The sequence below is a fragment of the Athene cunicularia genome (assembly GCF_003259725.1).
Source record: "Athene cunicularia isolate RWA chromosome 1 unlocalized genomic scaffold, athCun1 chr1_part3, whole genome shotgun sequence".
Taxonomy (NCBI): domain Eukaryota; kingdom Metazoa; phylum Chordata; class Aves; order Strigiformes; family Strigidae; genus Athene; species Athene cunicularia.
Genome location: NW_020799093.1, coordinates 676,415 through 690,292, shown reverse-complemented (window position 1 = coordinate 690,292; position 13,878 = coordinate 676,415). Strand labels below are relative to the sequence as shown.

Genomic DNA, 13,878 nt, shown 5'->3' with positions numbered 1-13,878 from the left:
AAGAAACAATATATTTTATTTTTCTGACACCACAGCCCTGGCGAGTGGTTTTGTACCAAATTTAATGGAGGTTACACAGAACGTTTTACGCTGGGGAGGAAAAAAAATAACCACAAAAAAAATCCTGGATAACTTTTAGTGTCTGTTCCACTCCCACATTAATAAAATCACTTGGGGTTTCTAAGAAAAGGAGAATAGGAAACAGTGAGAGAGACTACTGTAGGATGTAACAGTGTCTAAGTCCAGCCCCTTCCTAAAAGTGGGAAGAGTCCCCACGTGAGGAGAGGCTCTCCTAGATTTACTCCCCAAAATAACACAATGTATTGCAGCTGCCATAGGAGTAGACAGAAGGGGGACGGAGAGAGAGAGAAGCCTATTTAATAAAGAGTGGGAGGGAGAGACAGAAGGTGCTGGACAGCACGCCATAATTTGAAAAATATGTCCTTAACTTACTATTTATTTCTTTTAAAAGATTCCCCTCACTGAACTTAAGTTCCTTTTTGTGCTTTTCATTAATACTCTGCTCTGAGGTCGTAGTTTGGTTTTTCTATACATTGGAGTTGAAGGAAAATAGTCCGAAGTTCTGAAGATGGATTCTCCACCTAAAGTAAACAGCCTAGAATCCCATTCTCCTCTCACCCCAAAGACTAAAGTCTCTGCTAAAATCCCTTTTACAATATAGTACAGTACACAAAAAAACCCAAAAATAACCAAGAGTCCTGGGAGAAGCCAGTCCGAAGGACGTAAACATACAGAGAATGGTGCAACTTGTGACAAATGGCAATTCTCAAAATACAGCTACAGATTCTCAAAGCAGGTGCCGTCACGGGATACCCAAGTCCACAAAAATAATTTTTAAAAAATAAATCTTAAAAAAAAAAACAACCTGTTAAAATGAATAATTTTTTTTTTCAGGTAATTCCATACATTCGAGATTTCCCAAAGCATCCTCTGGTCTCTTTTCACCTATTGCATGGCCAAACTGTACTCCTGAAGCTCCCAAAAAAGCCCTCAGGACTTGGAATCTCATCTTGACAAGGATCAGAACATCCAGTCTTATGGTAGCAGCTTAAAACATCATGTTCCCTGGGTTTCCAGGGCCTTGGCTAAATCCTCCCATGCCAACGTCAGCAGCCATACCTCGGGGCCTCATCTGGGGGGGAATCATGATGTTTTGTTGGGGTCCCATCATGCCCTGCATTGACATCATCATACCAGGTGACCCTACAGGGCCCGGGTGGCTGTACAGCCCTGCAGGGGCTCGGTCCTTGCCTGGGATCATGCCCACAGCGGCCACGGGGTTACTCATGAGCGCGGGCTGGCCAGGCATCGCCGTTTGTGCTGGTGACATCATGCGATGGTGCGGCCCCATCATGCCTTGCTGCAGAAAGGCAGGCGGTCTCATCGGGTTATGACCTGGCATGGACGGAGCCGTCCCAAGAGGGATATCTGGAGTTCCCACTGGCCCAGGGCCCCCCATGCCAGGCAACGTTAGTCCCATCCTTGGGGTCTGCTCTCCTATCATCCCCTGCATGTGGGAGAACCCAGGCCCAGGACCCTGTGGCTGCTTGCGGCCTGGCACCTCCCCACGAGGGAAATACTGTAGTGTCTGGCTGGGCTTCTCTGACGGGATAATCCTGGACAGGTCAAACTCTGGTATTCCCGTGGCTCCAGGGCGGATCACCTCCTGCAGCTCTGGATCAGTGAAAACTGAAGGCATATTGTTTCCAAGAACAGTGAAGGAGTCTGGACCGCCAGGGCCTCCAGTCTTGCAAAGTGCTGGATCTGTTGAACTTTGGGGCAGGTTGGTAGGACGCCCCAGGGGTCCTTCTCCGTGGAAGCCCATTCCCGCTGGGAAGTTGCCTTGTCCACCGCTGGGCCCGTTGTGTGGAAATGGCACCTGCTGTGGAGGGGACTGTACGGGAGGGAACCCCTGTGGGAAGCCCAGGCGTCCTTGAGGTACCATTGGAGACTCCTGGGAACTGTGCCCCATCATTGGGTTGTGTGACATCAGGCCGGGTCCCACAGGGACCCCATGAGGAGGTATATTGGGTCCCATAGCATTTGGAGAGGGCATCTGGTTGTTATGGGAAAGAGGCTGGGTCATTCCCATTGGGCTAAGGGTTGGCATTGGACCCACTGGGTTTGGACCTGAAATTCGAGGATTCTGAGAATTAATGCCCATTCCTAGGGAAGAAATAAGGAATCACATTTAGATGACAGCCAATAGTAATCAATAAAGCTATTAGAGAGCTTTCTGCAAGGCTACCAAGTTCACACACACACACACACACACACACACACAAATCAGTGCTAGTAAAAAAACATCAGTAGTGGCCCTGGAAAATGTTATTTTAACCAGAAAATTGATGCCACCTACACCGCTGCCTCCCTAAGCTTGTCCCTGCCCTATCAAAGAGTGACTAAAGGCTGCTCTGTAAGCAGGATCTCAATCCAATCCACACCTTTACTACTTTCCTGGCAGTCTAGATAACGCAGGCAGTAACAAACATGTCTGTGACAGATTATCAGCATATGGACGCTTGTCCACTGGGAAGTGACTGAATCTCCTTTCAAAACTCATGTGATAAATCAGGTAGCCCTCGTAAGAGTAGGAGGAGGCCATCAATGAGGTTAATGAACTTACTCAATTAGCCAGCTTCCCCAGGTATATTCAGCCACTCCAAACATTACTGTGCGACGAGGACAGCAAAGCTACAGGTAAACTCATCAGGAATTCATTACTGGTTGCCACTCTCATGAAACATCCACTCACCCTCTCTTTCAACTATGTTAATTCAATTGGGTGGAGGAGCTACAGCCTACTTTCACACTAAATACATACCCACAAACATTCAACTATCAGTAGGGATTGGATTTCTTGTATCAACATGCTCACCCACAAGACAGTCCCAAAGGAAAATGTTTTAATTTACTTTAACTCTCAGGTAGGGACCAGGACAGTTTCCCTCAGTTCCAGCAGAGGCCACCTGCCATTAGCCATTACACATTTCCTACACGAAAAGATATATGTTTTGAGAAAGCACTCTTAACATTCTCTTCTGTAACAAAGGCAATCCACAAAACCCAGGAGAAGACCAGATGATTCAGTGTCCAAAAAAAAAACCTGTGAAGCTTCTATGACACCGCCTTAAGACAGGGGAAGAATGGTTTTCTCTGGATAACACGTTGTAGATCTGACCCTTATTCCCATGAGCAGCCTTCACTCACACAACTAATTCCAATTCTAATATCTGAGTGGAACATAAGGGTTTTCCCGATTAAACACTTTCTGAAGAACAGACACTTTCCAGACAGAAAAAACTAGTTGCAAGGAGAATTTCTGTCTCCTCACTTCAGAGAATTGCAACTGCCTTCCTCAAAAACAACCCATGGCTATATATTCTTCAAGGTTTTCCCTCTCACCATCTTCATTTGATGAAGCTTGTATAAAAATCACCCTCACCATATTGCCTGATAGCTTGGGTTTACGTTCCTTTGAGTTTCTTACCTGGTACGCTGTTCATAGGTGGCAAGTTTGGAGAGCGTGCTGGAGGGGAGTCATCATCCGAGCTGGCCACAGTTTTGATGGCATCATGATAGAGCGGTGTAGAGCTGGGCATGGCAAATTTAGACATCCGGGACATCATAATGGAGAGGGGATTCTGGGAGAGGGTCGGCTCTGGAGGCATTGTGTAAGGACTGCTAGAGGGAAGATTTCCAGGGAGAGTCACAGGAGCAGACTGGCTGACTGTGGAAGGAGGTGGACCACCTTAGGTAAAAAAGAAGAAAACAAGAGAAAGAAAAATATTTTAAATTTTTTCTTCTTACCATTTTTTCCTTAATTCCCACCCTCTTCTCCAAGAAATCTCAAACACTAGAAATCCTTTTTTGTGCAAGAGACCATCTGACTAATGCAGTCAATGCCTGTGAAAGGTAACCAGAAAACTAAGTCTATTGGTTCAAGATGGTTAGCATGCATTATCCTGGATTCTGCACTTCTACTGGAACTATCTTGAGCCTCTACAAATCCACATGAAGAACTATCAGGGAAGTCTGAAAAATCTACTGTTCAACTTCCATACACACTGAACACAGACCTGTACCAGGTCTGGCCATAAAAGTCAAAATCTATAGTCCTGCACCCGCCAATATCAATTGCAACTCTCTTCCCTTTTTCTTTAGAAGGCAAACATAGGCAGCACAATGGAAGCTGTAACAGGTATTATTGCAGAGACATGCAAGCACATTTATGACAAGCTGGATCATCAGCAGCTGATCCCTGTTTGTTTCATTTCAGGTTTTATAAACATGCATTTACTGCTCATTCCAGTTAAAGAAGCCTTCTCTGCACTGTTAGCTTAATAATACCCTTTGCTCTCCCAAAACTAGAAATAACTTGACTGCACTTCCAGTGTCTTTTGTTGTTCACTGGTGAATTTCATGACGCCCAGACCACATGTGAAGGAAAGATGCTAAACTGAAGTTGTACTATCTCTGAAAATTCACTGCACATTCCTCAGCGCCCCCTCTCCAGAGAAAGGAGAACAGAGAATACAAAAATCCAGCAACGCCAAAACATTCATGCATTAGAAGAGCTGCATGTAAAAGCATTCGTTAAGGACAATGTTAGGCACAGCATAAAGCACTTGGTTCTGACTTGTAGGCGCTGGGGCTCAGGTCCGGCAGGGCCTCAGCAGCCTCGAAGGACACAAACATCCAGGCTCCCCCTTCCCGAGCACAGCTGCGAGGGGTTACAGGGTCACCCTCCTAGACGTGGCAGGCACTCCCCGGCCACCGCCGCCGTTACCAGCAGCGGCACTAGAGGGCAACGTGGGCCAACGGCTCCGCTCCAGGCAGGGAGCCCGGACCGCTGAGCTCTGGGAGGGTTTGAAAGCGGGAAGGAGGGGACAGAGGCCCAGAGCTGTTCAGGAGCAGACAGGGTAGTGCCAGCACCTGCGCCCCGAGGTGCAGGGCATGACACGGCTCCAACACACTACCCAGCGGTGTTTAGCTCTCTCCAAAATGGTTGAAGCCTGAACAAATGTTAGCACAGCTCCCTGCCTGTGGCGGTAAACCTAGAAAGCACTAACCATACCTAGATGCACGACTGGCTAACTATGCTCAGCATGTTTCTGTAGGCACCTTTTATCTTTATCATTTTTGTAACAAAAGCCAGATGATCTCCACAAAGCTACGATCACCAGGAGCCATGGCAGAAAAGGCAAAAACCCCTCCAAGGAGATCTCTCCCCTCAATACTCTGCATCTTTTCCCACCTCTTGACCCCCCCCTCACTTTCATATCCTCCGAGTGACCAGCCCTCCCCCTGACACACGGGAGGCATGGTGCAAACCCACAAAAACAACGCTAGGAGGAAATGTGCTTGCACTCCACTCACATAGCCACCCACCAGACCTTCAGCACAGACTCTTTCAATCAGGCAAAGTGCCTTGTAGCTTCTGCCACCCCGCAAGCAACCCCCTCCCTCCCCTTGCTGCACACCTTGGGGTAACCCGAGGTGAACCAAAGAGCCAAATCTGGCTAGCAGACTCAGCACTCACCCGACTCCACGTTCCCCAGCATGGCTGGAGAAGACATGGTGAGAGATGCCTTGTGGTTCGGGGGAATCCCAGGGCTCTGCAAAGGAGGCTTTGGAGATGAAGTCCATCCGGGAGAAGGTGCAGGGAGAGACGGAGACTTGAGGTGGACAGGAGAAGCAGCAGCAGACCCCAAAACAGGGGGGGACTTAATAGAGGCAGCAGCAGCTGCAGCAGTGGGGCCCGCAAGCATTCCTGCCAGCTGGGAGGGTGTCTGAGGGGACTTGAGGTTCCCAGAGGGAGACCCCATCATGGGAGACTGGACCTGGCGCATCGTGGGGGACTTCAGGGGGTTGATTCCTGGTGAATGCACCTGACCGGCTGCAGAGATATCCAAGGGCTTGCGGCCGAGGCTGCGCTGCGCAGGGGGAGCAGTGTTGAGGCTATTAGGGTTACTGGTGGGATTGAGAGGTAGTGGCGGCATGTGGCTGAGCCGGTTGTTAGTCCTTTGGTCAGGCCCAATCTGTTCTCTGAGATTTCGGAGACCGACTCCTGGGCCCTGAGACATGGGAAGGAAAGGCCTGGGACCCATGCCATACTCCTGCTGTGGGTGCTCCCCAAATGGCAGCGGCACCATTTTCTGCTGAGATGAGAGCATCTCCGAAACGCCAGGGCGCAATTTCATCATCTCTTCCGGCCCGACTCCTGCCTCCCTCAGCTTCTGAGGGACCAGGGGTGGGTTGGAGCCCATGCTGACATTCAGGCCCATGTCCCCCTTCATGCTGCCGGGGCCCATCCCAAACTCCAGCTCCCTGCTAGAGGCCATTTGTGGGGGTATTCCTTTTGGAAAGTCCCCCCTGGAGGGGCTCATCGGCCCTTCCACGGGCATGCGAGGGAAGATGGGGTTGTTCCCAGGCTCCATGTGTCTCTGGGAGGGCATCATTCTGTTTATCTCCATGCCAGGCCTGATGCCTTCCATGTTCAGGCCAGGAGGGAGGCCCATCTGTTTCTCAGCCAGCTGCTGCTGATAGAGCTCTTCGGGCAGGCCCTGCGGATTGGGGAACCGCTCCCCTCGGCCAGGGCCGCTGAAGACACCCTGGCCAGGAGGGAAGTTTCGGCCATCTGGGATTTTTGGCACGTCATCTGGCCAACTAACTCCCGAAAGCCCAGGCCGGGAGGCGGGATTTGGGACACTGGGGCCTTCCATGTCAGGGTTCATCATTCCTGCAAAACCAGGCAGGCGCATCTGGCTCCCAGGCACGTTGGGATGAGGGGCCATGCCCCTGGGGGGCAGAGAGTGCGACATGTTCATGCCTTCAGGGAAAGGCTCTGGACCCCCAGGTGCCCAGCCCTCCCCAGGGGTCATCTGATAGGGAGGGGGAGGACCTCGGACTACCCCGCGAGGCCCGTGCTGATGGACCATCATGTCCTGCAGGGAACACTGCTGCACAACCACCTGCTCTTGCTTTCTTCTCTTCTCCTCATAAAACTCCTGTTGCAGCTTGAGCCAGGCCACCTGCTCAGGAGTCATGTGGTCAAGGTGGTCTGGGCCTATGGGTCCTGACTGGGAGTTCATTGGTGGCGGCCCCATTTCATCTGGGGAAAAAGGCATGTCCCTGTGTCCTTGAGGGCCAAACGGAGCCCCTCCATCTGTCCGAGACCCTGACCCTTTGCCTAAACTTTGGGATTGAGCCATCATGGCCTGTATTGGCCCTTCGGGTTTCTTTTGGGGACCATCCAACACCCCAGCATTTGGGGGTGGCCCCCCACTTTGCCCTCCCGCAAACTCCTTCTCATCAGGGAAGAGCATGCGCTGTATGTCTCTCAGGGTCTGCAACGAGCGCTCTCGATGCTCCAGCTGCTCCTGTGACAGTCCATCTGGATTCTCGCCCAAACTGGATGGGTCCCCACCAGACACCTGCTGGGGAGGACCTTTGGGGTCTGCAGCAGAGCTATTGCTACCTTGGGAAACTGGGCTAACTGCTCGATTATTGGGGGTCGAACTCTGCCCAAATCCTTCCGTCTGCAACGGGGTAGAGTTGGCAGGGCTGCCCACAGACATCACTTTGCTTTCCACACTGGGGCTGTCCTGATCTATGGGACATGGGGGACCAGTGGATTTGGATACCGGCGCTGACACGGGTGGAGTCGGCTGCATTTTGGCGTTCTGGGGAGGGTTCTGGTCCTGGGCAGCGGGGGGCTGGGGCTGCGGCAGGGGCTTGGGTTCAGTCCGAAGTGCAGTGATCTGGGGGTTCTGCAAGAGAAAGCCACATGCTGTCACTCGCTCTTCTTACAGCCATGTCACATAAGTGGTGGTGCAAACGAAATGCCATGTCTCAACCCCACCAGCCCACACTTTGCAAGAAAGGATAGCCTTCGTGCAGATTAGAGAGCAGCATCTTGGCCATGCAGAACCCTATTTATTTCTCTAAAACATTATAGCAGGTATCCCTTGCTTCTGTGCTAGCTCTGCATGAGCAATGAGTTGGAAATACACTACCCAAGTATTGCAAGACTCAAGCTCTTCTTCAGATGATCCAAGACATTTATTTGCAGAAGGCTAGAACAACTCTCTCTTCCACCCTAAAACTTATTTCAGAGTGTAAATAATCACCCATCTCTCTGAATCATGCACACACAAGCACATTTACCATTTCCCTTCCCACCCACATGCAGGTATTCCCTACCAAGGGTACAGTGTTTCGTTCCGCCTTGCTGTTTGAGATGTTCTGGATATGAAAGGACACAATGGTTTCCACCTGTCCCTTCAGCACAGCTTCTGCAGCCCTGTAAAGACAGACAGATAGATGCACATATCCAACTGAAGCTAAAAATCAATTTTTCTTAACCGTCCTCCCTTCTACCCTTCAGCTGGCAGAAGGGAGAAAGACTTAACCACACATATTTCACTCTAGACGAGTAGCAAGAGAAAAATGCTTACATCTACAAACTCATCAGTATTCAGGGTTCATGTCTCAGTTTAAGCCATCTTGGCTGCTACTCACAGCATGGATTGCAAAACAATATCAAGCAGCATTTGCCAAAAAAACCAAAACCCACACCTCGGAGGAATAAAAAAAAAAAAAATCATTTCTCAGAGGGCAAGAGGTAGTGACATTCTCCATTCCAGCCCCTGCAGCATCCCCTAAACAAGTAACGACCTTCTGCTACAAGAACACGCTTGAGAATCTCCTAAAAAGGGAGCACAAATAGAAGCCCTGCTCCCTGAAGACATTCAAGCATCTACCTACTTACTTGTTGGCCATCTCAGTAGAAAAGACGTAAACCACTTTGGATGGAGTCTTCTGCCCACTTGCTGGCTCCAAAGCGGCAGTCAGGCCATGGGAAGGTGTGGAAGACCTTGGGGCTGAAGCACTTGAAGGAGTCATGGAGTGTGGTGTGTGCTGAGACTCCTGGGACTTCACATGATCAGCAGAATTGCAGTCTGGAAGGGGAAAAAGAGGAAAAGAGGGGAATCACTACCTTGGGAATGCTTTGGAAACCATTTCTGGAAACATATCAGGGTTCTTCCTCCTCTGAAATTTCCTGCATCTCCCTCAAGCACCACTAAAGGCAATTCTATTACACCATGCATCTTCCCTCTAAGGCCATGCTGCCCCTTCAGGTATCACTGGAAGAAAGCTCATCTTGTCCCTTTCCAAGGCAAGTGGCAGTTCCCAGAGCTAATCCCTTTGAATGCTCTAACAGCCACACAGAATAGCAGGAAAACTACATACTAAAATGAACAAATATAAATGTCTGAGCCCAGGGAGAACGCTCTGTGCAAAGCTTTACTTTTTTTTTCCTTCAGACACCTTATAGCCAGGCTGACCTAGCAAACGGACATCAAAAGAAAGACAGACAACTGCACATCTAGTCTTGTTTTTACACTACCTCACAGAGGCAATGTTGGAGCCGGGAACAGAACACAGAAATCCTAACTCTCTGGCTTGTGTTACCAGTCAGAGTGCTACGCGTTATGTATCTGTGTTGACAAAACAGGCTTGCATATTGTTCAAAACCCCAGTTACAACAGAACAGTTCCTGAAAGGCCAAAGGCCAGAAGGAAACCAACAGGTTGCATTTGTACTTTCAAATCCTCTGGGGGAGTTTCAGAGTTACAAAGGAACTTTCCCACCAGAGTCAGGTCTGTGCTTTAACTGAGCGTGAACGGGACATTTACTGATGCCAGCTATGACAATCACTCCTCTTCGCCTGCTCTCAAGACCTTTAGACTTTGTTGGTTGCAATTTACAGAACTCCAGACAAATAAATGTTTCGCTAACACTTGCATAGCAATTCTCCATCTCAGAGGACTCAGACTAATTGTCTGCATTTGCGCACAAATCCTAGGAAACATACCTTTGATTTCAGGGTCGTCATTAGGAGTCCCAGCTTCCCTCTGTTCAAAGGAGTCTGCCGAAATGCTCCTCTCTCTCTTCCCCTTGCCCTTGGCACCATTTCCAGCCCCATTCTTCAGCCCCATGCTCCCACCTGGGCCAGGGAGCACTTTGGGGGGGTGACCTCCACTTTTGGGGTCACAGGGAGAGGGCTGGGATTGGCTGGTGGAGCCCCCTTGTTTGCCCTGGTTGGAAAATTTGGAATCCAGCTGGGGGTTGCCAGACGGGGACATCACTGTAGGGGGACGGACCATCACCTCCTGCTTTGATTTGGGGCTACTGGGGACAGAGCAAAGAAAGGAAAGGTGACAAATCACACCATGGATTCATTCAACCCTGTAGGAACAGATTAGAGAGAAGCAGAAACAACCACTGCCACCTTTGCAAGCTAAGACAATTGCTGACAAATAAAAAATGCCTGCAAGCTTAGAGTCATGCAGGTGCTTTTTTGAACATGCCCTGAAAGGGTTATTATCCAAGATGGGATCTCATTGCTCAAGAAGGCACCAGGGCAAGCTACAGATCTGCCAGATCCCAGGAACTGCTGTCACATGAGGACCTACCTCTGGGGCTTCTGTCAATAAAGACAACGGTTTCTATGTGCACAGAGAAGAGCCTCACACCAAGACCAGCTCAAAGTAAACAAACAAGGCACAATAAAGTTCACCTCACTACTCTCCTGGACCACAACTATATGCTGCACCCCTTGCACCTCCCTATCCAGTTCTACAGGGAGCACAAGGAAAACCCAGCATTACTGCAGCATTCATCATACATTGGGGCGAGCTGCCAGGAAAACACAAACCTCTGACCGTGAAAACAATTAAACCAGCTACAACCTGCCTCTGAATAAGGAAAGAGAAGGATACCATCTCCCTGCACACTCCTGCAAAACGGGGCAGATGAAGCTTCTTGAATTTGTCAGAGGAGATCCAGTCTTACCTTCCCTTTTCCATTCAGAAAATTGCATCCTAAAAATATTTTGCTCCTCTGGGTTTTACAGAGGTATTAGCCACTCCTTCCTCCTCACCCTACAGTTACTCCATTGCTATCAGATCTTCTGCACTGTGTTTTCCCATCATCATTACCACTTCCAACAGGCAGCACTTGCTATCATCCTCACTGCGGGACTCTCACAACCCGCTTCCTCCTTTGGACACTGCTCATCTGACTCAGAGGCATTACCTCTGCATGATGACCTCTAGGAGTAAATAATCAAACTTGAGAATGCTGTCAATCAGACCATTCTGAGTCCCTCGACACCGCTTCACTTCCATATTTTTCTCCTTCCATATCAGCAGAGGAGAGATGTTGACCTGCTGCACTGGCAGGTGAATGACGCAGAGGATCTCAGTGTACAGCTGATCAGCTCTCCAGTCTGTTCAGGCCAATAATATGGAAGAAGCATTTTGTGTGAAAGCACAGAGAGACCTTCTGCTGCCCAACTATCTCTCAGGGAAACATATAATTAGAAGAGGGGGAAGTAAAAATAAACTGACAGAAACAGCGTGTTTACTCTCCTACAGCCTCTTCCGCCACCTGATGGAAGGGAGGAGGCCATGAGGAGTGGAGAATCTGCACCTCATGATTTTACAGCTTTCAGCTCCTCCTGAACCTAGCAAATGGGGAGGATCATCAGCACCGGGCAGCCAGTGCTCAGGTACTCGGCAGGTCCGATGGGAGCACAAGGGAGGAACAGTAAGTCACATGCACCAGTCCTTGGCTAATCCTGCAGCAGAGCAAGGACAGGATCATGCACCAGTCCAGAGCAGCTGACTGCAGGCTCTTCTTACCTCTGTGTGTTACCTGACGGGGAGTTCCTCACTTTGGGGTTACTGGAATGCATTGACAGAAATCCTGAGCTCACAGTCTCACACGCACGCAGATGGGCTCTTGTCAAGTTCCTCTGGGGAGCGTGCCGCCAGAGGCAGCGTTGAAGCACTTTCTGCCACCCGCTTCTCTCAATGCTGGCTGCCTGCTTGCCTTTTTTCTCCTTGCTCCTCTCTGGTTTTGCACTGGGCGCTCCCCTCCTGCAGCTCCAGCATTCTCTAGACGCGTGCCTCCAGCTGCCCAGGGGAAGTCTCGCATCTCCAGGACACACTGTTAAAACCAACCCACAAGAAGAGAACAGAAAACCAGTAAGGGACTTCCCAAGCAGATGTGTCTGGTGTGAAGCAGTAAATGACAATTCTTCCCCCATTGCTGAGAAGACACAGGAGAAGAGCTGCTTTCAGACAGCTCAGTACACCCGTGTATTTCAAACCAGAGGCAGCCCTGGCTGGCCATTCAGTTTACAGGCAGTGAAGCCATCTTTCCTTCATCCAAAGCAAATCACCCTGGAGTCAACAAAACAGGGAAGTGCCTCGCATCTGGACACTTTGATTCCGCATCTGTGCTCAACTTGAAGACACCTCACAGAAAGTCAGTAGGAAGCCAAAACTACAAATGCCCAGCGTGACTTAGCTATCCAGAATTCCCCTGTGAATGGCCATAATCTGATATTTCTTAAGAACACAAACTCTGCTCAAATCTTTTCTGTCTCCTTGGTCCAATACAACTAGACACATGTTCAGTGATGTGTGCTAAGGGTTACACAAAGGGAAGAAAATAAAATAAAATGCCTTCCTGATCACCTGTAAGCAACCAGCTATGCTGTGATTACTCTGAAAATACCAGAGGTTAGTCACTCATTGTATCTATTTGAAAGGCCAAAAGATCACTAGACTACTACCCCTCTAAATTTGCCCAGCAACACTATACAGACTATTGAGATTTTTTTTTTAAAAAAGCACTTTTTTTTTTTTTTTTTAAATAGAGATCTTTTTCAGATTTTTTTCCTAAGAAACAATATGAATGATGCAGGCAATAAGGCACATGAAACTGTTTCTGGAGGAGGAAACTTATCGAACATTACTGTTTATATCCTTTGGGCTAAATTATTTTGGAACAAATTTCTGTCTTGTTTATGTTTCAACAAAATCTCTCCTGTTCATCTCACCTACTCAGATGCAAATCCACTTAATTTAGAATCTAACCAAGATTTATTGTTAATGTATTAAGCATTGCTAGTTAAATATTATTCAAATGTAAATATTCCCAGTATTCCTTCTCAGCAACAAAGAAGCAGTTTCTTCCTGTGTATATCAAATGAAACAAAAATAAATCTCACTGGACTGGGAGTGTCTTGAATTTTATGAAGAAACTCTGTTCAAACTGCATTTAGAAAACAAAAATTGGTTTGCTTACATGATGACACCACAGGATTAAGAAACATGGGCACTATATGACCACCTGTGGCCAAGGAGAGTTATCACAACTTGTAGTATTGAGCACCACGGTTTTCCAGTTCCCAAAATTTATCTTGTTATGAGGTTGTGCCATTACACTTTTTAGTGACTTTGCACTGCTGTACACTGCAGTTGTTCCATGAAGCTCTGCATCATCTCCCAAAATTCTCCTCCCTACCACATGCCTCCTTCACGAGCCAGAGAAATCATCCTGCTCCCTACTCTCACCTCCACTGTGTTGCATAAACCCATTAATGTAGGGAATGTTTCTGCAATAAAGGTCTCATTTTTAACGCCTCCTATTAGGCACAATCACATGAACTCTAGTCTGAGCCACACGCTTCTCTGGGGGTATCAGCTGGTTATCACACTGATTTTGAGAACAATGTTGGAGTTACTCTATTAATATAGTTACTACTATCATGTTGTAATTGGAGCTGGTGCTATATAGACACATTAAAGTCAAGAAAGAACATCTTCACAAGCATCTAAATTGTGCCATCTTTGCATGCAAATTTGGCTGTTTTGACAACAAAACCATAACATTAACAACAGCACCCAATTCCACTTTTCAAAGGAGATTTATGCATCTGTAAAAGTCAGCATGACTTTTCAGTATGACTGAAAATATGCTGAACTTCAGGTAAAAAAG

General features: G+C 48.3%; 1 protein-coding gene across 4 annotated transcripts in view; it reads right to left on the bottom strand.

Annotated features, from left to right (window-relative positions):
• BCL9 (B cell CLL/lymphoma 9) overlaps positions 1 to 13,878 on the bottom strand; it is a 31,347-nt gene continuing 17,469 nt past the window's right edge. For 2 of the 4 annotated variants that reach the window (XM_026841229.1, XM_026841228.1), the window contains exons 3-9: positions 11,733 to 12,039; positions 9,902 to 10,218; positions 8,795 to 8,984; positions 8,227 to 8,326; positions 5,564 to 7,793; positions 3,512 to 3,772; positions 919 to 2,187 (exon numbers count right to left, since the gene is read on the bottom strand). In XM_026841229.1, the coding sequence (XP_026697030.1) occupies positions 1,070 to 2,187; positions 3,512 to 3,772; positions 5,564 to 7,793; positions 8,227 to 8,326; positions 8,795 to 8,984; positions 9,902 to 10,218; positions 11,733 to 11,785 (4,269 nt within the window). In that variant the 5' untranslated portion in view covers positions 11,786 to 12,039 and the 3' untranslated portion in view covers positions 919 to 1,069. Of the gene's footprint in view, positions 2,188 to 3,511; positions 3,773 to 5,563; positions 7,794 to 8,226; positions 8,327 to 8,794; positions 8,985 to 9,901; positions 10,219 to 11,732; positions 12,040 to 13,878 lie in introns of all 4 variants that reach the window. The other 2 variants (XM_026841231.1, XM_026841230.1) reach the window with 2 other exon arrangements.